Raw genomic sequence first — 27,985 nt, 5'->3', positions numbered from 1 at the left:
GCCTTTGCATACATAGTTTTTAAAGCGCCACTGGTGAGCCCTGTGATTCCCTCCGCAATGCCAGCATGGTGCTACTTGATTAGCCCCTCTCGGCGGACTCTGAATTAAGGGACTCGAGGGCCTGTTCTCGCTTCCAAGAGGGTTCGAGCTCTACAGTCTAGACTCTAAACGGCGCCACTCTGTGCACAGTACCTGCTGGGTTTGAGTCCTGAAGATGAGTCATCTGCCGAGAGCTGCAGGGCGAGGTCATGAATAACTGGCTCACAGAGATGGCCTTCTGCAGTGTAACTGTGGTATCCGCCGACAGTAGCTTGTGAAGAAAGCCCTCATGGCCAATTCCAATGACAAAAATGTCCCACAGAGCTTCGTTGAGTTGGTGCCGAACTCACATGGTGCCGCCAGCCTCCTGAGGTCTGCGGCATACTTCCCGACTTCCTGGCCTTCGGGCCATCGGTGGGTATAGAACCGGTGTCTAGCTGTGAGGATGCTCTCCTTGGGCTTAAGTTGCTCATGGATCAGGGTTACGAGCTCCTTGTACGTCTTGGTCGTTGTCTTCGCTGGTGCCAGTAAGTCCCTGACGAGGCCATAGATGGTGGGCCCACAACACTTATCAGCCAGTGTGGCCGGGTTGTCTCCTGCCAGGTCGTTTGCTGTGAAGACATGTTCTATCTAACTTCTCCATAAAGGCATCCTAATCATCACCATCGGCGAACTGCTGCAACGTAACAAGGGTACCCATTTTCGCGTGAAGGTTCGTAATCCTATCGCCAATTGTTATGTCCTTAGATGTTCTAGTAATGACTCCACGAGGCAATGTGTTGTACTTGAACTGTTGTGACCTTAGTCCTTTATTAGTTAACTCCAGAGTGAGGATCACACTTGGTGGCCTGCCTTTTATACTCGGCCAGACAAACCTGTACAGGTAACCTACAAGTCTCCCACTGCTGTGCCCTCTGGTGGCACACATTGTGATAGTACCAACAGTAGCCATGTAGGATACATGACACTTACGCCATGAGAATATAATATTGCATTAATGTTATTTTGTGCAGTTTTTTCATTTTATGACATTAATTGGGACATTATGAAACACAACTTCATGTCAATTTAATATTAAATTACAAACAGAACTTGCGGTTAGTGCTTTTCTTTCAATTAACTTAATGGGATGTTAGAAACTTACTGACCTATTTAAGAAAAAATCTTGGAATGCTAAACCCCCTTTTGCATTTTTTCAATACGTATATAAATCTGTTTTGTGCAGGTTTTAAACAGCCTTAATGATAGATGAATAAATGCACCTCAATGATATATTTATAACTCTTTATCCTGATAATGATTTTGTTGGGGCAAAGATGACATGTTTTCTCAAAATAAAGGGAGATATAGGCTGTGAAGAGTGAATTGAAAAATGTCAACACTTCTGCGTTAAGCAAAATAAGTTTGTATCAGAACTGTCTGATCTAAAACTCATTTTCAATTAGTATTTTGTGTCTATTAATCAAAATTACATACTTAGCTGGAAATTGTACCAAATGCATCTTTATCCTTAATTCAACTTGAAAGCCTTAGTGACGTCGCCCAAACCCAAGACTGGCAAAATAAATGCACGCGTGGCAGATATATTTTCCAGAAAATTATCAATTCTTTTCTTGGTTTGTGAACTGGACAGTTTGGCCGATCCAGTTTGTACTGATATTTATCCTCCTCATCAGCTGTAATCATAGCCTGCTCTGTTCCTGTATCTTTTATTCCTTTTTCCTTCAGCCACCTATCTTGCTTATTCTTTAATGTTGGCATAGTCTCTGTTTTAATAAATAACTTTGATAGAGCATTCCACATCCTCACAACCCTTTGTGTTGAAAAGGTTCTCCTGATTTCTATCCTGAATCTCTTACATTTAAGGGAGGGTTATAACTCATTTTGCCTGGTAGTAGCGGAATTGAAATCAAGGTGGTCGACTTACCGCCCCATTTCCGCTTCGCCACCATTTTAACTTAACTTGAAACTTCCGCCTAAACGTCTGCCTGAATCAGGTGGAAGCTTCATTAACCTATGAAAATGGTATACATAAGATCCCGATGCAGCCTTGAGGACCTACTGGGTAAAGTGTGCACTGCAGATGCTCCGCTGGGTACAGCCTGGCAGTTAAGATGAAGAAGTCACAAAAAGGTAAATCTAAAATTATTTCTGTGGGGCCAGGAGTGCTCCTCTGGGCTTCAGAAGAATAATATGGGCCACTGCCACCTCATGCTCCCCCCTCCTCCACGACTGATTCCCACCTCCGCCAAACCTATCATCCTGATGGCAAGGTTGACCAGATATTGTGCCAGCCCAGAGCTGGCGAGTTTGTTCAGAGCATGCAGCTTGCTGGCAGCATGTTAATGAGGCCCTGCCCTCAAAATGCACTGATTTCTGCTGGCCAGCCACCCGATAGTTAAACGATAGCGCTAACAGTAGGTGCAAAAGAGGCCAATTTCTCCCCTTAATGTGTTGTGAACTGGAAATCGCTAATGCATCTGCTCTTCCACCTCACCCAGCTTTCTTCAATTCAAAGCATAATTTTTTTTAACCAAAATGTTCCACCTCATATTTGCCATTGAATTCCATCTGCCACTTTTTTGTCCATTCCATCATCTTATCAATCTCCCCTTGAAGCTTCCTTTTGTACTCACTTACTATGCCTCCTATTGTATTTTTTTCTGTAAATTTGGACACTGCTCCCCCTAGCCATATATGAAAATCATTGATGTACAGTGAACGGACGTGGTCCCAGAACAGAATTCCTTGGGACACCACTCCGACTTCCAACCACTCTGAGAAACTGCCTCTAAATCCTGTTCTCTGGTGCACCTCTGACAGTTGCAGCAAGAGGCAGAAGAAAATCTACCCTTAAATAATTTATATTGGCCTAGATTTTATGGGGCCTATGAAGGAGTACCCGTCGTAATTGCCCCACAGGCTCCAGGTGTCTTGACAGATCGTACCCATCCGCTACAAATTCACTTTCGCTGGCGCAGAGTTGGGCTATTTGCCCAACTACTGCCCAGCGAATACCCATTATGCTTAGTAAAAGCAGGTGTAAGGCCTTCTTTTACCAGTGTAAGGGTTTAAATACATTTTAAAATAATTTTTAAAAATGATTTAAACACTCACTTGCATTTATTATTATTTTAGGTCAATTTTGTCCTGTTTAAAAAATATTTAATTTATTTTTCAAAAAAATTAAAATTGTATTTTAAATATTTAATTAAATGGTATTTTAATTAATTACCTGTGATCAATTATTTTTATTTCAGTGTTGTGAAATTTTATTTATTAGGTGACTTTTATTATGTTTATGTGGACTCCGTCCGTGAATGGAATCCCCATAAGTATAATAGGAATGCCCCTTTGTCATTGGTTGGGTCGGCCCACGTGATCCCAGGGATGCCTGCGAACTGCATGCGCCCCTGTATCCGTGGGTCTTTACGCACGCACAAGCCTGCAGGCCCAGGACCGCAAGCATCCAAAGCTCCGGAGAGAGCAGGTAAATAGGTACTTTTCTTGCGGTTCGGAGGAGTACACAGGCAGCAAGCCTCCAACTGCAATATCCAGACCATTAACTCTGTGTTGAGGTTTCTATTTGAAAAACACAAGATGGCAGTATTGCATAATTTATCATATACTGAGCCAACTGGGGAATTTCACTACTGACCTCAGGACGTCCGAAAGCACTTCACAGCCAATTAAATACTTTTGAAGCGTAGTTACTGTTGTAATGTAGAGAAATGCAGCAGCCAATTTGTGTACAGCAAACATCAATGAAACAAATAGCCAGAGAATGAGGAAAAATTGGTTGCACCATTTTCCAGACAGAAAACAGGGGCAAAAGGGACCAATTTCAGGTCAAAACATCTCACTGCCGGCCCCGCCTTGGTCCTAGCCTGACCACCTTCCCGCAGTGGCGCGACATCCAACCTAGCTTTGCCTGTGAGCTGCGCGGGAGCTGCCGGTCTTATTAAAGTGAGGCCAGAGGTCCAATGCCGATCGGACCTTGGACCTACCTGTGCAGAGATCAGTCTCTGCACCCAGTCCACCTGCTGGGGAAAACTAATTTCTCCCCTTAGATCTTGAATTCGCAACCTTCTGACTCAGAGGCAGAAGTGCTATCATTCAGCCAAGGCTGACACATAAAAGAAAGCTATGAAAATCATCAAAATTAGAGAGACCCTGACACATTTTCTTTGCAAATTAACTTGGTTATCCAGAGGCATGTGATACCCTTAATTTGTCAACCTAAATCGCATCCACAACCAGTAACCAGCAGTACTTCATCCTGGTGTTTTCTTGTGCAAAATGGTCTCTTGAGACGCAACCTAAGTTTGTAAAGACAACATTTCTCATGGTATTGCTGAACGTTTTCCCCACAATAAAGTTGGCAATTTGTAAAAAGTCATATCACAGTGGTTTACTGAAATCTGGTGACAATTCTCTCCATGCAATGCTCTACATTTGGTAAATCTAGAGATATGTTGGACATATCATTTAATAGTCATTAGTGTGATATGAAGAAAAACAGAAAAACAAGCTAACTCAAGACCTGCTTCAACACCCATCTCCTTTTCAATCATATCCAAAATTAGAAAGCATATAACTGGTTAGCTATCATATAAATGGAACTTGCATTGGTAGTGAATCTTTAATGTAATAAAATGCCCTGAGGCTCACATATCTATAGAAGATTTTGCAGTCAGTTTTTATGTTCCCTGCAAGCTTACTCTCATACTCTATTTCCCCCCTATTAATTAAACCCTTAGTGCTCCTCTGCTGAATTCTAAGTTTCTCCCAGTCCTCAGGTTTGTTGCTTTTTCTGGCCAATTTACATGCCTCTTCCTTGGATTTAACACTCCCTAATTTCCCCTGTTATCCACAGATAAGCCACCTTCACGGTTCCATAGAAACATAGAAACATAGAAAATAGGTGCAGGAGCAGGCCATTCAGCCCTTCTAGCCTGCACCGCCATTCAATGAGTTCATGGCTGAACATGAAACTTCAGTACCCCCTTCCTGCTTTCTCGCCATAACCCTTGATCCCCCGAGTAAGAAGAGTGACCACGACGTGATTTGAACACGCAACCTTCTGATCTCGAGTCAGACGCGCTACCGTTGCAAGTCAGCATGGAAGGGAAATCATGCTTGACAAATCTTCTGGAATTTTTTGAGGATGTAACTAGTAGAGTGGACAAGGGAGAACCAGTGGATGTGGTGTATTTGGACTTTCAAAAGGCTTTTGACAAGGTCCCACAACAAGAGATTAGTGTACAAAATTAAGGCACATGGTATTGGGGGTAATGTATTGATGTGGATAGACAACTGGTTGGCAGACAGGAAGCAAAGAGTGAGAAAAAACGAGTCCTTTTCAGAATCGCAGGCAGTGACTAGTGGGGTACCGCAAAGTTCAGTGCTGGGACCCCAGCTATTTACAATATATATGAATGATTTAGACAAAGGAATTGAATATAATATCTCCAAGTTTGCAGATGATACTAAGCTGGGTAGTAGTGTGAGTTGTGAAGAGGATGCTAAGAGGCTGCAGGGTGACTTGGACAGTGGGCAAATGCATGGCAGATGCAGTATAATGTGGATAAATGTGAGGTTATCTACTTTGGTGGCAAAAACAGGAAGGCAGAATGTTATCTGAATGGTGACAGATTATTAAAAGGGGAGGTGCCACGAGACCTGAGTGTCATGGTACATCAGTCATTGAAAATAGGCATGCAGGTATAGTAGGCAGTAAAGAAAGCAAATGGCATGTTGGCCTTCATAGCGAGAGGATTTGAGTAGAGGAGCAGGGAGGTCTTACTGCAGGTTGTACAGGGCTTTGGTGAGACCACACCTTGAGTATTGTGTGCAGGTTTGGTCTCCTAATCTGAGGAAGGACATTCTTGTGATTGAGGGAGTGCACCGAAGACTCACCAGACTGATTCCCAGGATAGCAGGACTGACATATGAAGAAAGACTGGATCGGCTCGGCTTATATTCAATGGAATTTAGAAGAATGAGAGGGGATCTCAGAGAAGCATATAAAATTCTGACGGGATTGGATAGGTTAAATGCAGGAAGAATGTTCCCAATGTTGGGCAAGTCCAGAACCAGGGGTCACAGTCTTAGGATAAGGGGTAAGCCATCCAGGACCGAGATGAGGAGAAACTTTTTCACCCAGAGAATTATGAACCTATGGAATTCTTGAAGTTGTTGAGGCCAGTTCGTTAGATATATTCAAAAGGAAGTTAGATGTGGCCCTTACGGCTAAATGGATCTTGGATATGGAGAGAAAGCAGGAGTGGGGTACTGAAGAGGCATGATCAGCCATGATCATATTGAATGGTGGTGCAGGCTCGAAGGGCCGAATGGCCTGCTTCTGCACCTATTTTCTATGTTTCTATGTTTCTCTGAACTGTCTCCAATGTAAGTATATCCCTCCTTAAATAAGGAGACCAAAACTGGATGCAGTACTCTAGGTGTGGCCTCACCAATACCATGTACAGTTGTAGTAGGACTTCCCTGCTTTTATACTTTATCCCACTTGCAATAAAGGCCAACATTCCATTTGCCTTCCTGATTACTTGCTGCACCTGCATACTAACTTTTTGTGTTTCATGCACAAGGACCCCCAGGTCCCTCTGTACTGCAGCATTTTGTAATTTCTCTCCACTTAAATAATAATTTGTTTTTTTATTTTTCCTGACAAAATGGATAACCTCACACTTTCCCACATTGTACTCAATCTGCCAAATGTTTGCCCACTCACTTAGCCTGTCTATATCCCTTTGCAGATTTTTGGTGTCCTCCTCACAACTTGCTTTCCTACCCATCTTTGTATCATCAGCAAACTTGGCTACATTACACCCGGTCCCTTCATCCAAGTCATTAATATAGATTTTAAATAGTTGATGTCCCATCACCGATTCCTGTGGCACCCCACTAGTTACCGTTTGCCAAACGGAAAATTACCCATTTATCCCAACTTTCTGTTTTCTGTTAGTTAGCCAACCCGCTATCCATGCTAATATATTACCCCCAACCCCATGAACTTTTATCTCGTGCAGTAACCTTTTATGTGGCAGCTTATCGAATGCCATCTGGAAATCCAAATACACCACATCCACTGGTTCCCCCGTATCCACCCTGCTTGTTACATCCTCAAATAACTCCAGCAAATTTGTCAAACATGATATCCCTTTCATAAAACCATGCTGACTTTGCTTGACCTTATTATGCTTTTCCAAATGTCCTGCTTTCTCTCCATACCCCTTGATCCCTTTAGCCGTAAGGGCCATATCTAACTCCCTCTTGAATATATCCAATGAACTGGCAACAACAACTCTCTGCGGCAGTGAATTCCACAGGTTAACAACTCTGAGTGAAGGTGCTTCTCCTCATCTCAGTCCTAAATGGCTTACCCCTTATCCTTAGACTGTGTACCCTGGTTCTGGACTTCCCCATCATTGGGAACATTCTTCCCGCATCTAACCTGTCCAGTCCCGTCAGAATCTTATAAGGTTCTATGAGATCCCCTCTCATCCTTCTAAACTCCAATGTATAAAGGCCCAGTTGATCCAGTCTCTCCTCATTTGTCAGTCTCGCCATCCTGGGAATCAGTCTGGTGAACCTTCGCTGCACTCCCTCAATAGCAAGAACGTCCTTCCTCAGATTAGGAGACCAAAACTAACACAATATTCCAGGTGAGGCCTCACCAAGGCCCTGTACAGCTGCAGTAAGACCTCCCTGCTCCTATACTCAAATCCCCTTGCTATGAAGGCCAACATGCCATTTGCCTTGTTCACCGCCTGCTGTACCTGCATGCCAACTTTCAATGACGATGAACCATGACACCCAGGTCTCGTTGCACCTCCCCCTTTCCTAATCTGCCGCCATTCAGATAATATTCTGCCTTCGTATTTTTGCCCCCAAAGTGGATAACCTCACATTTATCCACATTATACTGCATCTGCCATGCATTTGCCCACTCACCTAATCTGTCCAAGTCACCCTGTAGCCTTTTAGCGTCCTCCTCACAGCTCACACCGCCACCCAGTTTCATGTCATCTGCAAACTTGGAGATATTACATTCAATTCCGTCATCTAAATCATTGATGTATATTGTAAAGAGCTGGGCTCCCAGCACTGAGCCCTGCGGCACCCCACTAGTCACTGCCTGCCATTCTGAAAAGGACCCGTTTATCCCGACTCTCTGCTTCCTGTCTGCCAACCAGTTCTTTATCCACATCAGTACATTACCCCCAATACCATGTGCTTTGATTTTGCACACCAATCTCTTGTCCAAAGCCTTTTTGAAAGTTCAAATGCACCACATCCACTGGTTCTCCCTTGTCCACTCTACTAGTTACATCCTTAAAATATTCCAGAAGATTTGTCAAGCATGATTTCCCTTTCATAAATCCATGCTGACTTGGACCGATCCTGTTATGATTTCCAAATGCGCTGCTATTTCATCTTTAATAATTGATTTCAACATTTTCCCCACTATTGATGTCAGTCTAACCGGTCTATAATTACCCGTTTTCTCTCTCCCTCCTTTTTTAAACAGTGGTGCTACATTAGCTATCCTCCAGTCCATAGGAACTGATCCAGAGTCGACAGACTATTAGAAAATGATCACCAATGCAGCCACTATTTCTATGGCCACTTCCTTAAGTACTCTGGGATGCAGAAAATCAGGCCCCGGGGATTTATCGGGCTTCAATCCCATCAATTTCCCTAACACAATTTCCCGCTTTATAAGGATATCCTTCAGTTCCTCCTTCTCACTAGACCCTCGGTCCCCTAGTATTTCCGGAAGGTTATTTGTGTCTTCCTTTGTGAAAACAGAACCAAAGTATTTGTTTAACTGGTCTGCCATTTCTTTGTTCCCCATTATAAATTCACCTGAATCTGGCTGCAAGGGACCTACGTTTGTTTTCACTAATCTTTTTCTATTTACATATCTATAGAAGCTTTTACAGTCAGATTTTATGTTCCCAGCAAGCTTCCTCTCATACTCTATTTCCCCCCTCCTAATTAAACCCTTTGTTCTCCTCTGCTGTATTACAAAATTCTCTCAGTCCTCAGGTTTGCTGCTTTTTCGGCCAATTTATATGCCTCTTCCTTGGATTTAACACTATTCTTAGTTAGCCACGGTTGAGCCACCTTCCCCATTTTATTTTTACTCCAGACAGGGATGTACAATTGTTGAAGTTCATCCATGTGATCTTTAAATGTTTGCCATTGCCTATCCACCGTCGACCCTTTATGTATCACTCACCAGTCTATTCTAGCCAATTCACATCTCAGACCATCGAAGTTACCTTTCCCCAAGTTCAGGGTCCCTAGTCTCTGAATTAACTGTGTCACTCTCCATCTTAATAAAGAATTCTACCATATTATGGTCACTCTTCCCCAAGGGGTCTCGCACAACAAGATTGTTAATTAGTCCCTTCTCATTACACATCACCCAGTCTAGGATGGCCAGCCCTCTAGTTGGTTCCTCGACATATTGACCTAGAAAACCATCTCTTATACACTCCAGGAAGTTCTCCCCCACCGCATTACTACCAGTTTGGTTAGCCCAGTCAATATATAGATTGAAGTCGCCCATGATAACTGCTGCACCTTTATTGCACGCATCCCTAATTTCTTGTGTGATGCTGTCCCCATCTTCATTACTACTGTTTGGTGGTCTGTACACAACTCCCACTAACATTTTCTGCCCTTTGGTATTCCATAGCTCCACCCATACAGATTCCACATCATCCAAGCTAATGCCCTTCCTTACTATTGCATTAATTTCCTCTTTAACCAGCAATGCCACCCTACTTCCTTTTCCTTTCTGTCTATCTTTCCTAAATGTTGAATACCCCTGGATGTTGAGTTCCTAGCCTTGGTCACCCTGGAGCCATGTCTCCGTGATGCCAATTACATCATATCCGTTAACTGCTATCTATGCAGTTAATTTATCCACCTTAATACGAATACTCCTCGCATTGAGGCACAGAGCCTTCAGGCTTGTCTTTTTAATACCCTTTGCCCCTTCAGGATTTTGCTGTAATGTAGCCCTTTTTGCTTTTTGCCTTGGGTTTCTCTGTCCTCCACTTTTACTTTTCTTCTTTCTATCTTTTGCTTCTGCCCCCATTCTACTTCCCTCTGTCTCCCTGCATAGGTTCCCATCCCCATGCCCTATTAGTTTAACCCCTCCCCAACAGCACTCGCAAACACTCCCCCAGGATAATGGTTCCAGTCCTGCCCAGGTGCAGACCGTCCGGTTTGTACTGGTCCCACCGCCCCCAGAACCGGTTCCAATGTCCCAAGAATTTGAATTAGGCTAACTGGTTTCTGGCTGCCTCCTTTTTAAAATAAGGACGTTACATTTGCGGTTTTCCAATTCACTGGGACCGTCCCAGAATCCAGGGAATTTTGGTAGATTATAACCAATGCATCCAGTATCTCTGTAGCCACTTCTTTTAAGACCCTAGGATGCAAGCCATCAGGTCCAGGGAACTTGTCCACCTTTAATCCCATTATTTTACCAAGTATTTTTTCTTTAGTGATTGTGATTGTTTTAAGTTACTTCCTCCCTATAGCCCCTTATTGGGATGTTTTTAATGTCTTCTACCGTGAAGACCGATACTAAATATTTGTTCAAAGTCTCTGTCATTTCCCTGTTCTCCATTATTAGTTCCTCATTATTAATTCCCCAGTCTCATCCTCTAAGGGACCAACATTCACTCTAGCTACTCTCTTACATTTTATATACCTGTAGAAGCTCTTACTGTCTGTTTTTATATTTCTTGCTAGTTTACTCTCATATTTACTTTACATATGATGAAATGCGTTACTGTGCCAAAAGCTGTGCCATGTCAAGGAAGGATAATGCATCATGGTTGCAATCAGAGTGGATGCCATTCATGACTTTGACAAGGACAACCTTGATGCAGTGGACAGAATGGAAGCAAATTGTATAAATTCAAAGGAGGATTTTAGAAAAGGTGGGCATGGAGTTGGGGAGGCAGCAATGTGTTCAACAACCTTTAAGATGTCAAGGAGATTACATATGGGAAATGGACAGGATGAAGGGGTCAAGGGTAGATTTTTGAGGAGCGGCTAATGGTAGCTTTGAATAAGAAGAGAACAGTGTCTGAGCAACGGGAACCTATTCAGATGTTGGCAAGTATTGGGACAAGAGCTAGTTGAGCATTCAGAAATTGGGTGAGGAAGACGTTGAGGGAGCAGGACGTGGCTCTTGTGGAGAAGATGAGTTTGGTGAAAGCTGGTGAGGAAATGGTTGGCCAATTTGTAGCACTTGTCATTAAGAAAAGTCTGGAATTGTCCTTAGCTACCAGGACGATTCTGGGGTAGAAGAAGAATTTGGTCACAGCAAGAACACATGGGCCTAAAACCTAAAATGGCCCAAGGTCCAATATGGTGTGTGGGTGCGCTCATATTGCGCCAGAAATGCACCATCTGCCATTTTGGTCAAGAATATTCAGTAGGTCTCCAGGGCCTGTGCCTGAAACTGGTGTTAGGTCCATTGCATAAGCAAATCAAGGGCGTAATGTCTGCTTCAGGCACCTTTGTCAAATTGGATTACGAATGACCCCAGTATGCACTGTGCAGGTTTTTGTCAGTTTCTTCAGGCGCACAGCAGCCAAATCAATGATCCTTAAAAGGACCTCCAGACTCCAGAGGCTTCCATCCAAAAGGTAAGTTTAAAGTTTTTTTTACTTACCTTCCTGAGGACCTCAGCCTGCATCCGAGCTGGTTGATCTTACTTCACCCCACCCGCCGCGAGGGCAACCGCGAGCGGCATCTGGGGCTGAAAATGGCACCCGCAGCTCGCCGGTATTATCTAAGTGATGCTGGGGGCCCAATATGGCGTGGCCCTGCCCCCGGCCTCATTAGCTGCGTGCACTGCACCAGGATCATGCCCCAACTCGAGCACGATCCAATTTCTAGGCCATGGTATTCTTTTATGTGGTCCTGCCAGGTGATCAGGCCAGACCTGTACAATTGTGAGCGAGACAGCGCTTTTTGGGCTTGAGTGTGTGGAGATGGGATTTACATCAATGGAGTGGTAAAGTGGGAGACCACAATGGCCTTGGGGGGGGGGGGGCAGGGGGCCTGGAATGAGGGTGTCATAGGCAGAGCTAAGGGCAGAGTAATAGTTTTAGCAAAATAATAATTATTTTTGCACTAAAATATGAAAATCTGTACTGGTGCTTACATATATTTTCCATTTTCCAGGACTAAATATCGCTATTTTGAAAGTAATTTCAATACTGGTTGTTTTTGATAAATTAATAAATGTAATTAAAACCTTATTAATTTAGCTAAGTTACAATATTACACCATTAACCTAGATACCTAGCTGAAATTCCAACGCACCCCTGGCTGGCCTCATTCTACACTATGTAAACTAGAGGTGATCCAAAACTCGGCTGCCCATGTCCTAACTTGCACCAAGCCCCGTTCACCCATCACCCCTGTGTTCACTGACCTACACTGACTCCCAGTTAAGCAACTCCTCGATTTCAAAATTCTCATCCTTGTTTTCAAATCTCTCCATGGCTTCACGCCTCCCTATCTTTGTAATCTCCCCCACCCCCCCGGCTCCTCCCCCCACCACAACCCAAGATGTCTGCGCTCCTCTAATTCTTCCTTCTTGAGCATCCCTGAAATTCCTTGTCTAAACGTCTCTGCCTCTCTTTCCTCCTTCAAGACGCTCCTTAAAACCTACCTCTTGGACCAAGCTTTTGATCACCTGCCCTAATTTCTCCTTCTGCAGCTCAGAGTCAACATTTTTTAATCTCATAATACTCCTGTGAAGCGCCTTGGGATATTTCACTACATTAAAGGCGCTATATAAATACAAGTTGTTGTTGTTGAAGAAATGTCTATTTTTGACATGTACCTGTCATGTATGTAACCTCTATGTAACACCACTGCAATACTGTATATACTTAAGCAATGCACACCTTGACCACAGTGGGTGAACTTGTGGGAGACACTCCTTACCTGGTCATCCAGGTATATAAAGGGAGGTCCCACGCAGGGTCATCACTTCTTGGTCCTGTGAATAAAGGTTCAGGTCATGGAGTGACCTTGTCTATAGAATGTGCCTCGTGTGGGTTTTGTGCCATTGAGCAAGGACATTACATTGGCGACAAGAAACGGGAATCAACGAGCCACGAGAATGGCCACCGGTAGCACAGAGGAACGGTACTGTGTTGGTGAGGACTGGGACGATTTCATTGAGAGGCTCCAGCAAAGCTTTGTCACGAAAGGATGGCTGGGAGATGCAGTGGCCGACAAGCGAAGGGCTCATCTGCTGACCAGCTGCGCACCTAAGACTTACGCGCTCATGAAGGACCTACTAGCACCCGAAAAGGACAAAACCTTTGAAGAGCTCAGCAAACTAATCGGTGAGCACCTCAAACCGGCGAGCAGCATACACATGGCCCGACACAGATTCTATACCCAGATGTCGTGAAGGACAGAGCAGACCGGACTTTGTTGCGGACCTCCGGCATTTGGCCAGCCTCTGTAAGTTCACAGACGCCTGCAGGAGGGAGATGTTAAGGAACTTCTTTATTGAGGGCATCGGTCATGCGGGGATTTTCCGAAAGTTAATTGAGACCAAGGACTTGACTTTGGAAGCGGCAGCGTTGATGGCTTTCATGGCGGGGGAGGAGGAAACCAAAATATATGCGCGCAATTCTGTCTCCAACGTGGCGGGGGATCAGGGAGTCAATATCATAAATGCGACTCAGAGCCCCGCAGGCAGACAAGGGCAGTTTGACACACCCCAGGCAGCAATAGACTCCAGAGTAGGTTTTCAACAGAGACAATGGCAGGCTGAACAGACATTTACGCCATCACAGTGGACAATGTGGTCCAGGATGGGGCCATTGACACCCACTAACAGGTTACTCAAGAGCAGTCAAAGAGACAATCAGTGAGGAATGCCGGGTCATAGCTTCTTTGTTCACAACAATGGGAATCTCAGGAGGTGTGGCAGCAAACACTCTGCCAGGACTTGCAGGTTTCAACAATTTGTCTGCAGAAATTGCAACCTTAGTGGCCATTCAGCTCGAATGTGCAGGAAGCCTGTAACCAGGCTAATTTACGAGACGGATGGACCAGAAGAGGGGTCTGTGAGGCAGGATGATGACTCTTGGGGCAAATCAATGGACGCTGAAGTTCAGCGGGTTCATGTGGCAACCATTCACAGCTCATACACCAAAATGCCACCAATGATGAAGAAAGTTTTATTAAATGGCATCCCTGTACGCATGGAGCTGGACACAGGGGCCAGCCAGTCACTCATGAGCGTTCAACAATTCGAAAAGCTATGGCCACTCAAAGCCAGTCGACCCAAACTTGAACGCATTGAGACACAACTACGGACGTATACCAAAGAAATCATTCCAGTACTAGGCAGTGCAATGTTGGCGGTCACACACAATGGATCAGTGAACCGGCTGTCACTCTGGATTGTCCCGGGAAATGGTCCCGCACTGTTGGGGAGGAGCTGGTTAGCTGAGATGAACTGGAAATGGGGGCATGTGCATGCAATGTCATCTGTGGAGCAAAGTTCGTGCTCACAAGTCCTACAACAATTTGAGTCACTATTCCAACTTGTCGTCGGGACGTTCAAAGGTACCAAAGTAGTGATATGCATCACCCCGGACGCCAGACCAGTGCACCACAAAGCCAGAGCGGTGCCGTATGTGATGCGGGAGAAAATTGAGAGGGATTTGGACCGTTTGCTGAGAGAGGGCGTCATCTCGCCCGTTGAATTTAGCGACTGGGCGAGCCCATCGTTCCCGTCCTAAAAGCGGATAGTTCTGTCAGGATCTGTGGCGACTACAAGGCCACTATCAACCGGGTGTCCCTCCAAGACCAATACCCGCTCCAGAGAGCGGAGGATCTTTTCGCCACGCTGGCAGGCGGCAAGCTGTTTACCAAGTTGGATCTCACTTCAGCCTACATGACCCAAGAACTGGCCGACGAATCTAAACTACTGACCACCATCACTACGCACAAGGGACTGTTTGTTTACAACAGGTGCCCATTTGGCATCCGATCAGCGGCCGCGATTTTTCAAAGAAACATGGACAGCCTGTTCAAATCCATTCCTGGAACAATCGTATTTCAGGACGACATCCTCATCACCGGTCGTGACACCGAGGAACACCTTCACAACCTGGAGGAGGTGCTACGCCGACTGGACTGGGTAGGCCTGCGACTCAAGAAGTCTAAATGTGTGTTTTTGGCTTGAAGTTGAGTTCCTGGGCAGGAGGGTTGCTGCAGATGGGATTCAGCCTACCGAATCCAAAACAGAGGCGATTCGACGAGCGCCCAGGCCCGGCAACACATCGGAGTTGCGTTCATTTCTGGGACTCTTGGACTATTTCGAGAACTTTCTGCCAAACTTAAGCACATTGTTGGAGCCGCCTCACGTGCTCCTGCGTAAGGGTTGTGATTGGTTTTGGGGGGACTGTCAAGAACGGGCTTTCAATCGGGCGCGGAACCTACTTTGTTCAAGTAAGTTATTGACCCTGCACAACCCCTGTAAGAAATTGGTTCTGACATGTGATGCATCATCCTATGGGGTTGGGTGCATGCTGCAGCAGTGTAATGCTGAGAGCCAACTACAACCTGTGGCTTATGCTTCCAGGTCGCTCTCTCAAGCAGAATGGGGATATGGGATGGTTGAGAAGGAGGCACTTGCATGTGTCTATGGTGTAAAAAAAATGCATCAGTACCTTTTTGGCAGGAGGTTCGAATTAGAAATGGACCACAAGCAGTTAACATCCCTGTTGTCAGACAGCAAGGCTGTCAATGCAACGCGTCAGCTCACATACAGCGATGGGCTCTCACGCTGGCTGCTTATGACTACTCTATCCGGCACCAGCCTGGCACCGAAAATTGCGCTGATGCGCTCAGCAGGCTTCCACTGGCCACCACCGAGGGGGCAGCGGAACAAAGCGCTGAGATGATCATGGCCATTGATGCCTTTGACAGCGCAGGCTCCCCCCTTCACAGCCTGCCAGATCAAAATCTGGACAAACAAAGAGTCCCTCCTATCTCTGATTAAGAAATGTGTCCTGACTGGGGATTGGGCGCCCGCACACGGAGCATACCCTGAGGAGGTCAGACCATTTCACAGACAGATGGATGAGCTCTCCATCCAAGCCGACTGCCTACTATGGGGCAGCCGGGCAGTCATGCCCCAGAGGAGCAGGGAGGCATTCAAGAGGGAACTCCACAGCGAGCATCCAGGCATCGTGCTGATGAAGGCCATTGTCCGGTCACGTTTGGTGGCCAGGAATTGACTCAGACCTGGAACACTGTGTTCGCAGGTGCACGACGTGTGCTCAGCTGGGCAATGCCCCCAGGGAGGCCCCGCTCAGCCCGCAGCCCTGGCCCACCAGGCCATGGTCACGGATTCATGTAGACTACGCAGGCCCGTTCATGGGAAAAATGTTTCTCATTGTGGTAGAGGCGTACTCAAAATGGATTGAGTGCATCATTTTGAATTCGTGCACAACATCCACCACCGTGGAGAGTCTACGTGCGATCTTTGCAATCCACGGCTTGCCGGACATCCTTATTAGCGATAATGGCCCATATTTCACGACCTACGAATTCCGGGAGTTCATGTCGGGCAATGGCATCAACTATGTCAGGAGAGCACCGTTCAAGCCGGCCTCCAATGGCCAGGTGGAAGGTGCGGTCCAAATCATTAAACAAGACATGCTCAGGATTCAAGGACCCTCCCTTCAATGCCGCCTATCGCGCCTCCTGCTGGCCTATAGCTCCCGACCGCACTCGCTCACGGGGGTCCCACCTGCTGAGCTACTTATGAAACGAACACTCAAAACTCGGTTGTCCCTCATTCACCCAGTCCTGACCGACATAGTTGAGGGCAAGCGCCAGTCCCAAAACGAGTACCATGACCGAAATTCAAGGAGGAGATGTATAGGAATAAATGCCCCCGTATTTGTCCTCAATCACGCTGTGGGGCCCAAATGGCTTGAGGGTACTGTAATAGGCAAAGAGGGGAACAGGGTCATCATGGTTAAATTTAACAATGGGCAGATATGCCGTAAGCATCTGGACCAAGTAAAAAAAAGATTCAGCATGGACACTGAGGAACCCGAGGAAGATCATGTGATGGTGCTCACACCACCACCAGTGAACGAGCAACAAGAACATTCAGCAGCATGCACAGTCCCGGCGGTCAGCCCGGACAGGCCGGAATCACCGCAGGTGACAGACACTCACGCCAAGGCTCAACAACCAGAGTCCCAACTGCGGCGCTCCATGAGGGAGTGTAGACCAACTGAAAGACTTAATCTATAATCCCAGTAAGACTTTGGGGGGGGGGGGTGATGTTATGTATGTAACCTCTATGTAACACCTCTGCAATACTGTATATACTTAAGCAATGCACACCTTGACCACAGGGGTTGAACTTGTGGGAGACACTCCTTACCTGGTCATCCAGGTATATAAAGGGAGGTCCCACACAGGGTCATCACTTCTTGGTCCTGTGAATAACGGTTCAGGTCGTGGAGTGACCTTGTCCATAGAATGTGCCTCGTGTGGGTTTTGTGCCGTTGAGCAAGGACATTACAGTACCCATGTCAAAAATAGACAGCTCCAAAGTTAACAATTTGTCTTGTATTCTTCCCAAGGCAATAAGAGCACATTTAAACAGTTTGTAATAGGATTGAGACATGAAGTGTTGTTAAAAAAAACAACGATTGAACTCCTTATATATAATATACATAAATACTGCCTCCGGAGCAGAGTGCTCTTTGACAGAGATGATGCATAGGCAATGCTGTCTATCCCCTCTCCAGCTAAGACAAATGGACAGCATCAGATATGCCCAGAGTCTCAGTCAGTGATGTACAGTGGCCATTTGGTGGGTGACCAGCTGAAATGGTGGAAATCCAATAATTTTCCTTTTCTCCTTACTTCCTCCAAAAGGCCAAGCGCCTCATCTCCGTTCGGTGTCTTACCTATTGGTCTGGCTGAACTCAATAGCACCACTGAGGATTTTACAATTCTTTATAGCACAAACAAATAATTCTACAAGTAAAAAAATGAAAGTCAATGACAAAAAAATCTCCATTTTAGAAAAGAAAAACAAAATTTTGTCTTGATCATCATTGTCCTTTGATTACCCAACACTTAACGGGCAGACTCATTTGAATATCACATGCAAAACAGTTGTTACTACCTCCATGCTAGTTTTAGGGTCAAGATCATCACATTCGGATTCCTCAGAACTGTTAAATTCCTTTTGTGCAGCATGAGGGAAAAAAGAGCAAAGTTAGAATTAGGAGAGTGGTCAGTTACATTGTGGGTTTAAAATACAATTCTTTACCAAAACTATGCTTAGAACATCAGTGATTGAAACCATTAACCCCTTTAAGAGTCACAGCAGTATTTCTACATCAAAATACATCTATTCAAGAGTTGCGGTTAATTAGAACATTTACTCTAGCTTCACACTTTCTCAAATTCTGAAACATACAATTTAGCAACAGGAATTTAGAAAAATAGGCAGAAGCATGGCACAATGCACTGAGCCCTTTATGACACAGTATCCAAGTTGCAGAAAGTAGATGTCCATATTTTCCCACATGGTACATATTCTGACCTTATCCATTACATTAAAAGTGTTGAGCAGAAACAAAGGAACTAAAGGCTCAATCACAGTGCCACTACAAAAGAGTTCCTAGTTTGTTCAGGAGCAGTAAGTAGTATAACAGGTCTGGGAGGAGGTTGCATGTTTGGGGGAGTGGCTGCAGTCCTCTTTGCTGGGAGAGGAATACATTTTAAAGCTATACTACTTTTAAACATCATTTTGAAAAGTTATTGAGAGAATTTTTACTATAGAAAAACTACAAATGGTTGAAGAAATTCTTTTCAAGTGCATTCTTAGAAGAGCCAGATGGACCAAGAAAATAACTCCAGTTGCCCAAGAAGAGAACATTGTTCAATACCTTGAGTGAGTTCACACTTTACACACAGTAAGATAACAGACAACAAAGTTGTTAAAAACTTTAATTTATTCACAACTGCAGCAAAAGAATATGGTACACTGTGTTCTCAGAACTCCAAACACACCCACAATCTGTGTGGTAAACAGAAGTGCATTTAGTGACAAGTCATCAGCATTATTACTGCCAACATCGATGTGCTTGCTTCTGATAATGTTAGTTCCAAAGATAAGTGTTAATCGCGGGCTGCTGAAGTAGGCTGTTGCTTAAAGGTCAAGTGACAAGGTTTGCATTTACTCAGTAACCATTTTTAGTCCAGTGAATCTGATAAGAGTTTTATACATTTTTCACTAGTGTAAAGATGTTGTACATCGTTTTTGTTCAGTAGTAGTTTGGCTATAACAACCTATCTGTAACAGTGAATGGTTAATGCTGTTAATCTCACCCAGTTGCATCAGCCAGATCTGTAATTTAGAGGTAATAAAACCACACATATCACCACTTTAGGCAATAGGAAATATAATAGTTGTTGAAATAGCTCATGTGCATTAACCATTTTGATTCTTCTGCAATAGCGAAGTGTTGCAGGCAGGCAATCTAACCAAGCAACTCTGCAGGAGTAATGCCTTGTGACTAGATCTTTACAGTATGAACACGCAGCTCCTAAATGTCGACTTACTCACATTAACAGAGGCTTTGTTGGTCAGAATATCCTTGGATTTACGAGCATCATTTTCAAACCTCCCTTCATTTTTCCCACTGCTTTCCTTTTCTCCTCGTTTTCTCAAATGCAGTGATGTATGCCAAGAACATGACTTCCTGTTGTACCAAAAAATGCACCAAATAACTTGAATATCTTAGGCTCCTGATGGATATGGGGCCAAAAGCAATCCACTTCATTCCCAAAACTCTGGTAGCCATCAGTAGAAAACCCCCCAGAAAAAACAAACATGGTATGCTCTCAAAACAAAATCAACCAAGAGGTCTTATTTGCATTGGCAGAAAAGATAACGGATTTAGTAACAAACAATTCCCCAGATTAGGTCATCTTCACCACCTCTCTGCTGCACATCACATAATCTCACAGGATCTGAGTTTCTGGTTTGTATTTCCTCCAACACTCAGTGATAATGCACGCTTAACATCCTAGGAGATTATGAAGTATACAGGTTGAAAGTGGCAGAAAGTATTGGCAGAAGATGAAAATTTTACCAAAATCAACAATTAAAATGTGATACTGATTATTGGCCACATGTGATATGATTTGAAGCTAAAAGTAGGCAAGGTGTGTAAAGGCCCTAAACATCATCAGTTCAGGGAATGAGTGCTTTAGGGTGTAACAATTACAAGTCTGTACAAATGTCGCACTTCTAATCACTGCACTTTAGAATTTAGCAGAACAGTTTTTACCATTTTACTTAATTAAAACATGCTCATATTCAAGATTTATTTTACATATTTAAAATACATTTATTATTAGTTACATTACAGGTACAACGAAGAGCATTCTGACTATATTGCACAACCTGACTTTATTTATATGGGCTTATTAAATAGTGCAAAATATTTTTGTACAGGAATGTATTAGAAGGAGTCCTGGCAAAACAAAAAAGGTAATACTTTTTTTTACAATATACGGTCAATAAATTTTGAAACAAAAAGAAAATTTAAAAAATTACATGCTGTACAAATTGCCATAGACAACAAAAATCTCTCCATCTGGAGAAGTTAGGCCTCAGTTCAACATTAGGCCTGGTGCCAAATGTTTATAAAAGTCAAAACAAACATATTAGTAACACAACATAAACATACTTCAGTCCAGTCATTTCCACATTAGTGTAGTGAGGGTTAAAGTAAAACATGCTATGACTGCATAATTGTCACTTGTATTACAAATATTAACAGAAAAACAGAGCTGCCATACATGGCTCCTCTAAGCTGAAGATCCAGCATTCACTGGGTACTTCTGAAGTTTGTTCCAACGGCCTTGTGGATAAACTCAGGAGGGAAAACCCGCCATCTTTTTCTTTACATCCACACACTGCTTCCAGGGCAGCCACCTGGCACTTACTTGATGCTTCCTTCGTCAGTCTCTGTGGAGTAGTCACTGGTGTAACTCAGGATAAAGCCTGGAATCCACCCTTCAGCAGCGGGGGAGTGTTCATTCGCAGGCCGGTACACCAGGAACATGTTTTGCTGGTTAATGGCGAGGACCTGAACCATCTCTCCCTGAAACACGCAGATCTCATTCTCCTTCACTGCACCGTAATCTTGAGTGACCAACATGGTAGAGGTCCCATTGCATCCAGCAGTATTATTCTGTGCAAAGCAAACAGCATCCAATTAGAATTTACTGTCTGCATTTACATTCCGAGAGTCTGTCAGAGATTAGAGAAGGATGCTGATTTTCAAATGTTGATCTTCTGGAAAGTGGGTTTAAAAATCAACCCACAAAATGAGCGGAATAAATAGCTTCAGTCTACTTTTTACCCTCTCTATCGTTATCAGAATCCTGGTTTGGATCTGTGATACTGAAGTGGTATTGTAGTACATAATGGAAAGACATGTCCTCCGTGTGCTTTGTGTAATGAAATGGTAAACCCACTTATAAAGGGGTTTTACTAACTCATGTTTCCACTTGTTATGTGACCGCTGATACATAGAGTACAAAATAAATTCAGAATTCCAATGGTCAGCATTTTATGAATTTTTACAGAAATGTTGCTGTTTGACAGAGAAGCATTTGATTGGCAGTTGCTGCATATATATTTGGTGAAAACAAGATTACCAAGTCACAAATCAAGCTCCAGATGTAAACATATAGGCTGGTTCGCCATGTCACTTGAAGAATTGATTGTTCTAGCTCATTTTCATATTCCCAAAGAATGAGTGAAAATTTTCCCAAAATGAGTCACGCCACTGTTGCCCCTTAAAAATTGCACCCAGGGTTTCCTGGATCAGATGATTTACATTCTCATTAGTGCAGTCATTGGCGTAAAACCCGTGTGAAATGTTTATAAACAAGTGAACTTCCTGGAAACTTCTGTGTAGCCTGTACTCTTCAGTAGCAGGTTGAGGAACAAAGGAGGCAAGAAAGGAACAGTGCTTGACTTTTTCACGTCACTCTCATATATATTTACAAAAATTGTAACACCTATTACCACTCAAGCACCATCTGTACCCAGAGAGCTGCAGGGCAGAGTCGCATTCAAGACAAGAACACAAGACTTCACTCACAATATGTACACAGCCCCCCTTACACCAATTACTTGTCTGCATGACCCGAAAACCCTTTCTTTCACATTAATAGCCTAATAACCCCACGTCTCTTCCTGTGCTACTTGCACACATTCTTCAACTGCTAGCCTTACTCTCATTTATTCTATGTTCTTGCAGTCTTAAGTTGGAGGCTGGACACCAGAAGGGGTATCCCCACCTTTAAATCCCTTACCCTCTTGGAGGATAAGTTCATGGGTACTCATTCAGGTCTTGCCATGGGAGATGGTGAGGTCGGCAGTACCTTGCAAACACCAGGTTAGTAACTGACACCTACAGTGTTGCCTTGGCATCCTTCTGAAGCACCACACAGACAAAACCTTTCAACGATTTTCTCAATCTCCTCAATTCTGAAGGGGTAATTGCTCACCTATTCTCACCTTCTACCTACCTCTCCTGCAGATCCAACATACGGGCACAGCAGGAAGAAAAAGATGATGGTCTGGAAGAGGAAGATGAAGACCAGGGCTTCTAGTTGCATCAGCGTGCCCCATCTTACTCTGCCCCACCCCCTCCAACTTAACACCTGTATCATTTGCTTCCTCTCTCCAAGGCACCAGCTCACAAGCTATTAGATATTGATATTGAGGCTATGGCAACAAGTGATTCACAGCACATGATGGAGCTGGAGGAGTTGGAAGTGGATGAGGATATGCCACTTCCCAGTGAGGGATGGGTACAAGGCTTCCTTTGAGTCATGGGACTCAGAACTCATGAGTCGCACCTGAAAAAAAGAATGTTTAAGGAACATCATAACTACAAGCAGGCTCTGAGGTCAATCTCTGACAATGTGTGACAACTGACAGCTGTGACTCTTTGCAGCAACATCATGAATGATTTTTCTTCCTTGCAGGCACATTTATTGGAACCTGCAACAGATCTCCCAGATAAGAAGTGAACAGTGTTTAGTTGGTGCCTATATGCCCAAAGAAGCACATACTACAGTTCTGGAGGCAATAGAGACAGCATGAATCATGCTTTCCAAACCGTGGCAGCCACTGTGTCTCAGGGTTTTCAGGATCTGATAACTACCATTAGGCCAGCCATCAACATGGCCACAGGTCTAAGGCACTGGCTGGAGTCCACTGGGCAAACACTGCTGTCTCTCAGGACAGCTGCATATGCCAGGCTTTGCACCTCAGAGCACTATGCCAGTGGAACGTGGAAGGCAAGACCAAGCTGTCAAGGAGCAAGCTCCATGGATGCAGCGGGCAGTGGCACCCTGCCGGAAGCAAGCGGCCATGAGGTAAGGCCCATCTCAGTCCCATGAGCCTTTTGTGGAGCATGAGCAGCTAACCAACTCCAGCAATCCCAGCTCTTAGGCGGCACCTGGAAGAAACACAAAAATAGGTTACAATATCTATGGGAGCCAGAGTGTTAAAAGAGTAGGGTAGATTGCGTGCACTTTGGAATTTACTGTAATAAAGTAGAATGTGTGCTGATAAGACACTTTGTTATGATGGAGGTCAGAATCATACAGGAAAGTGTGCACTTATGTGATGTGACGTCTTCACTCAGGTGGTGATGATTCGCATGGTCCTGTAGGGGCAAAGAGGGCTGTTGAGATGTGGTAAGATGGATAATGATTTGAGCAAATGTCCCTTTATTTGAAAGTGAAGGAGAAGGAGGTAAGGCAGTGATGTCAGAGGTAGACTGTGCTCCACAGAAGGAAAGACTTCAGTAATGACTCCTGCTGGAATATCTCTTACAGTCAATGTTGCTGATTCTGCTTCGCTCCATCCTGTGGTGCTCCCCATCCTCCTCAATGATAATTGCATAGAGTGGTATGCCCATAGAAAAGGCTGTAGCCGCTCCTAAGATGCCCTGACTGTAGGTGGTGGTACAAAAAACTTCCAGTAGGTTGGCACTGCGAGAGTCAGTAAAAGGCAAATGCAGGTCGTTGTAGAGAAAAATGCAACAAAAAAAAAGTGTTTAAAAAGCTAAACTGCAGAAATCACTGTATAACGTTTCCAGACACTTCAAATTCCTGTATCAGCTAATCCTGGAAGTTGTTTCTCCTCATAAATCACAATCCAAATTCACCACAGTGCAGTATCAATGTAAAACCAGAAAATTCACGGCTGCTGATCACTGGCTCTCACTTGGGCATATGCTAATGAGGCCAGTGAGGACTTGACGGACAGATCATGGGAAGCATGAAAAAGTACGAGGACATTTGGGGGAAACATTTTAAAGACACACAAAAGGAGGAAGTAGCTTCCAGAGGAACTTCCTCGCTCAAAAAAAATCCCTGCCATTTATACAACAACAACTTTTATTTATATAGCGCCTTTAACGTAGTAAAACATCCCAAGGCCCTTCACAGCAGTGGTATAAGATAAAACAAATACATTTGACACCGAGACACATAAGAAGAAAGATGACCAAAAGCTTGGTCAAAGAAGTAGGTTTTAATGAGCGGCTTTAAAGGAGGAAAGAAAAGGTAGAGAGGGCGGTGAGGTTTAGGGAGGGAGTTCCAGAGCTGAGGGCTCAGGCAGCTGAAGGCACAGCCACTGATGGTTGAGCTGAAATTCACTCCCCAATGTCTTACTATCCTTAATGTGTTGATGTTGGAAGACATTAGCCAATTTGCTTTGCCACTTAAAAATGGTTACACATGAGGAATACTGCAGGATCATGGGTATTGCCTCCCTTGTAAGGGGTGTGGTTTGTCTCAATGCAATAAACATTGATGGTAAAATGACTCTTTTTCTGAGTACAGTTAAACCCGTTGAGTGACTGAGACCAGATGATTTTAATTGTACAAAACATTATTAATCCAGTTAACAATGTAGCATGTCAAATAACAAAGTCTGCTAATAGCTTTTGCGAAACATTATGAAACCTCATTGGTAAAAGACTTTCATATATTTTAATTCCTCTCCAAATATCTTTTGGAAGGCACAACGGTTAATTCCATCCACAGTAAGGACTGTTTTGAGGTAAGGTGATGTGGATTGTGACTTGTAATGATTGCCCATCTTGAATGGGTGAAGTTAAGCAAGTATGCAATGGGTATTTAAAGTTTTATTTGGTGACTTTATGCATGTGTTATATAATTACCTGTGTAAATTTTGTTACACAAATTACATTCACATTACTGATAGTGTACCCCCATTTATGGTACACTAGAAATAGATGACTGTTTCATCATTTGTTGGAAATACTATCCACACCTTTACCTCAGGAGTATTAGTCCACCGATTAATTTGCTGGAATGGTTGAATAGACAGTGGCATTGGGCAATCATTACCATGGTTTAGAAGCTAAGAACCCTAGTAACCTGAGCTATTGATGCACCAGTTTAGCTCCTTTGGTTAGTCATATATTACTGAACTAGGGTGAAGGACTTTCCTGTGTAGATACCTTGATTTGTTCATAATTGTCTCCATACTGCTGTTCGTCATCGAAGCTTGTAGTGCCATTGGAGGTAGATAACTTTAATGCTGGTAGTGTTGGATTGTGAGCTGATGACTTTGGAGGCTTTTCAGAGCCCACCTGGGAAGAGGAAAGTGCTCTGATGTTGGGCTGGGGTATCCTGCTCGCTTGTGTTTTGCCTAAGGACTGGGTACCACTTTCTCTTCTCATGTATTCAATTGGTGATTGCAGTGCTGCAATAAAGATCAACATATTATGGGAGGTCTGAGATAGGCTAAGAACAGAACAAACGTGATTAGCATTAAGATCATAGATAAATAAAATCTCTTGCTTAATTTTGATTAATACCAATTTTGTTGAAATAGTAATGCAACATTTCTTGGACAATGTCATACATAAAGCTCTTCTGACATCCTCAGAGTGGCTTATGTTGCCTTTCTCTGCAGAAGGCCACAATATTCATAGGGCCAGATTTTGCGGTCACCGATGTACGAATGGCACCCGCTGTGCATTACACTTACCCACAGATTTTCTATGAGCTTTTGCACTGGAACTTACTGTGATTAGAAAGCCAATTTGGCACCCTCTACAGGGAATCCGGGAGCTGTGTGAACAGAGCAAGCAACTGTGTATCTCCCTTACCAATCAGATTGAAGAATCCTTACTGAAGCACGCACAGTCTGAGCCAGGATGTGTCAGTTAAAATATTTAATTCAATGCAAAATCATAGAAAGAAACATAGAAATCTACAGCGCAGAAGGAAGCCATTTCGGCCTACCGTATCCGCGCTGGCCGACAAAGAGCCACATGGCCCTCGGTCAGCAGCCCTGAATGTTACATATAAAACTATGAACAATGGAGGAAAGGTAAAGAGCACCCAGCTGATCCAGTCCACCCCACACAACTGCGACATCACTTGCACCGAAACCTTCTATACTCCACTCCAATTGGAGCCATGTGATCTCCTGGGAGAGGCAAAAACCAGATTAAAAACCCAGGCCAATTGGGGAAAAAAATCTAGGAAAATTCCTCTCCGAGCCATCCAGGCAATCGAAACTAGTCCAGGAGATCACCCTAGCCGTATTCGATTCGCTGCAGTACTTACCATCGTATCTGCGCCAGCCAACAAGAGGTTATCCAGTCTAGTCCCACTTACCATCTCTAGATCTGTAACCCTACAGGTTATGGCACTTCAAGTGCCCATCCAAGCACCTTTTAAATGTGGTGAGGGTTTCTGCATCCACCACCCTTCCAGGCAGTGAGTTCCAGACCCCCACAACTCTCTGTGTGAATAAGCTTCCCCTCAAATCCCCTCTGAACCTTCCACCAACCACCTTAAAACAATGCCCCCTTGTAATTAAAAGGTACAGCAAGTGATCAGGAAGGCCAATGGAATTTTGGCCTTTATTGCAACAGGGATGGAGTATAAAAACAGGGAAGTCTTGCTACACTTATACAGGGTATTGGTGAGGCCACACCTGGAATACTGTGTCCAATTTTGGTTTCCATATTTACGAAAGGATATACTTGCTTTGGAGGCAATTCAGAGAAGGTTCACTAGGTTGATTCCGGAGATGAGGGAGTTGACTTATGAGGAAAGGTTGAGTAGGTTGGGCCTTTACTCGTTGGAATTCAGAAGAATGAGAGGTGATCTTATCAAAACGTGTAAGATTACGAGGGGGCTTGACAAGGTGGATGCAGAGAGGATGTTTCCACTGATAGGGGAGACTAGAACTAGAGGGCATAATCTTAGAATAAGAGGCCGCCCACTTAAAACTGAGATGAGGAGAAATTTCTTCTCTCAGAGGGTTGTAAATCTGTGGAATTTGCTGCCTCAGAGAGCTGTGGAAGCTGGGACATTGAATAAATTTAAGACAGAAATAGACAGTTGCTTAAACGATAAGGGAATAAGAGATTATGGGGAGTGGGCAGGGAAGTGGACCCGATGATCGGATCAACCATGATCGTATTAAATGGCGGAGCAAGCTCAAGGAGCCTTTTGGCCTACTCCTGCTCCTATTTCTTATGTTCTTATGTAATTGACCCCTCCACCAAGGGAAAAAGGCCCTTGCTATCCACCATATCCAGGCCCCTCAAAATGTTATACACCTCAATGAGGTCTCCTCTCAGCCTCCTCTGTTCCAATGAAAACAAACCCAGCCTATCCAATCTGTCCTCATAGCTAAGATTTTCTATTCCAAGCAGCATCCTAGTAAGTCTCCTCTGCACCCTCTCTAGTGCAATCAGATACTTCCTATAATATGGCGACCAGA

General features: G+C 44.1%; 1 protein-coding gene across 1 annotated transcript in view; it reads right to left on the bottom strand.

Moving 5' to 3' along the window:
- The window catches only part of kalrna (kalirin RhoGEF kinase a), a 989,478-nt gene that overhangs the window by 43,002 nt on the left and 918,491 nt on the right, over positions 1-27,985 (bottom strand). Inside the window, exons 49-52 of the mRNA XM_070875649.1 lie at positions 25,701-25,945; positions 21,130-21,377; positions 19,742-19,877; positions 18,293-18,352 (exon numbers count right to left, since the gene is read on the bottom strand). Of these exons, the coding sequence (XP_070731750.1) occupies positions 18,293-18,352; positions 19,742-19,877; positions 21,130-21,377; positions 25,701-25,945 (689 nt within the window). The remainder of the gene's footprint in view (positions 1-18,292; positions 18,353-19,741; positions 19,878-21,129; positions 21,378-25,700; positions 25,946-27,985) is intronic.

Source organism: Pristiophorus japonicus, chromosome 3 (assembly GCF_044704955.1).
Source record: "Pristiophorus japonicus isolate sPriJap1 chromosome 3, sPriJap1.hap1, whole genome shotgun sequence".
In the NCBI taxonomy this organism is placed as follows: Eukaryota; Metazoa; Chordata; class Chondrichthyes; family Pristiophoridae; genus Pristiophorus; species Pristiophorus japonicus.
This window is presented reverse-complemented; position numbering and strand designations above follow the sequence as displayed.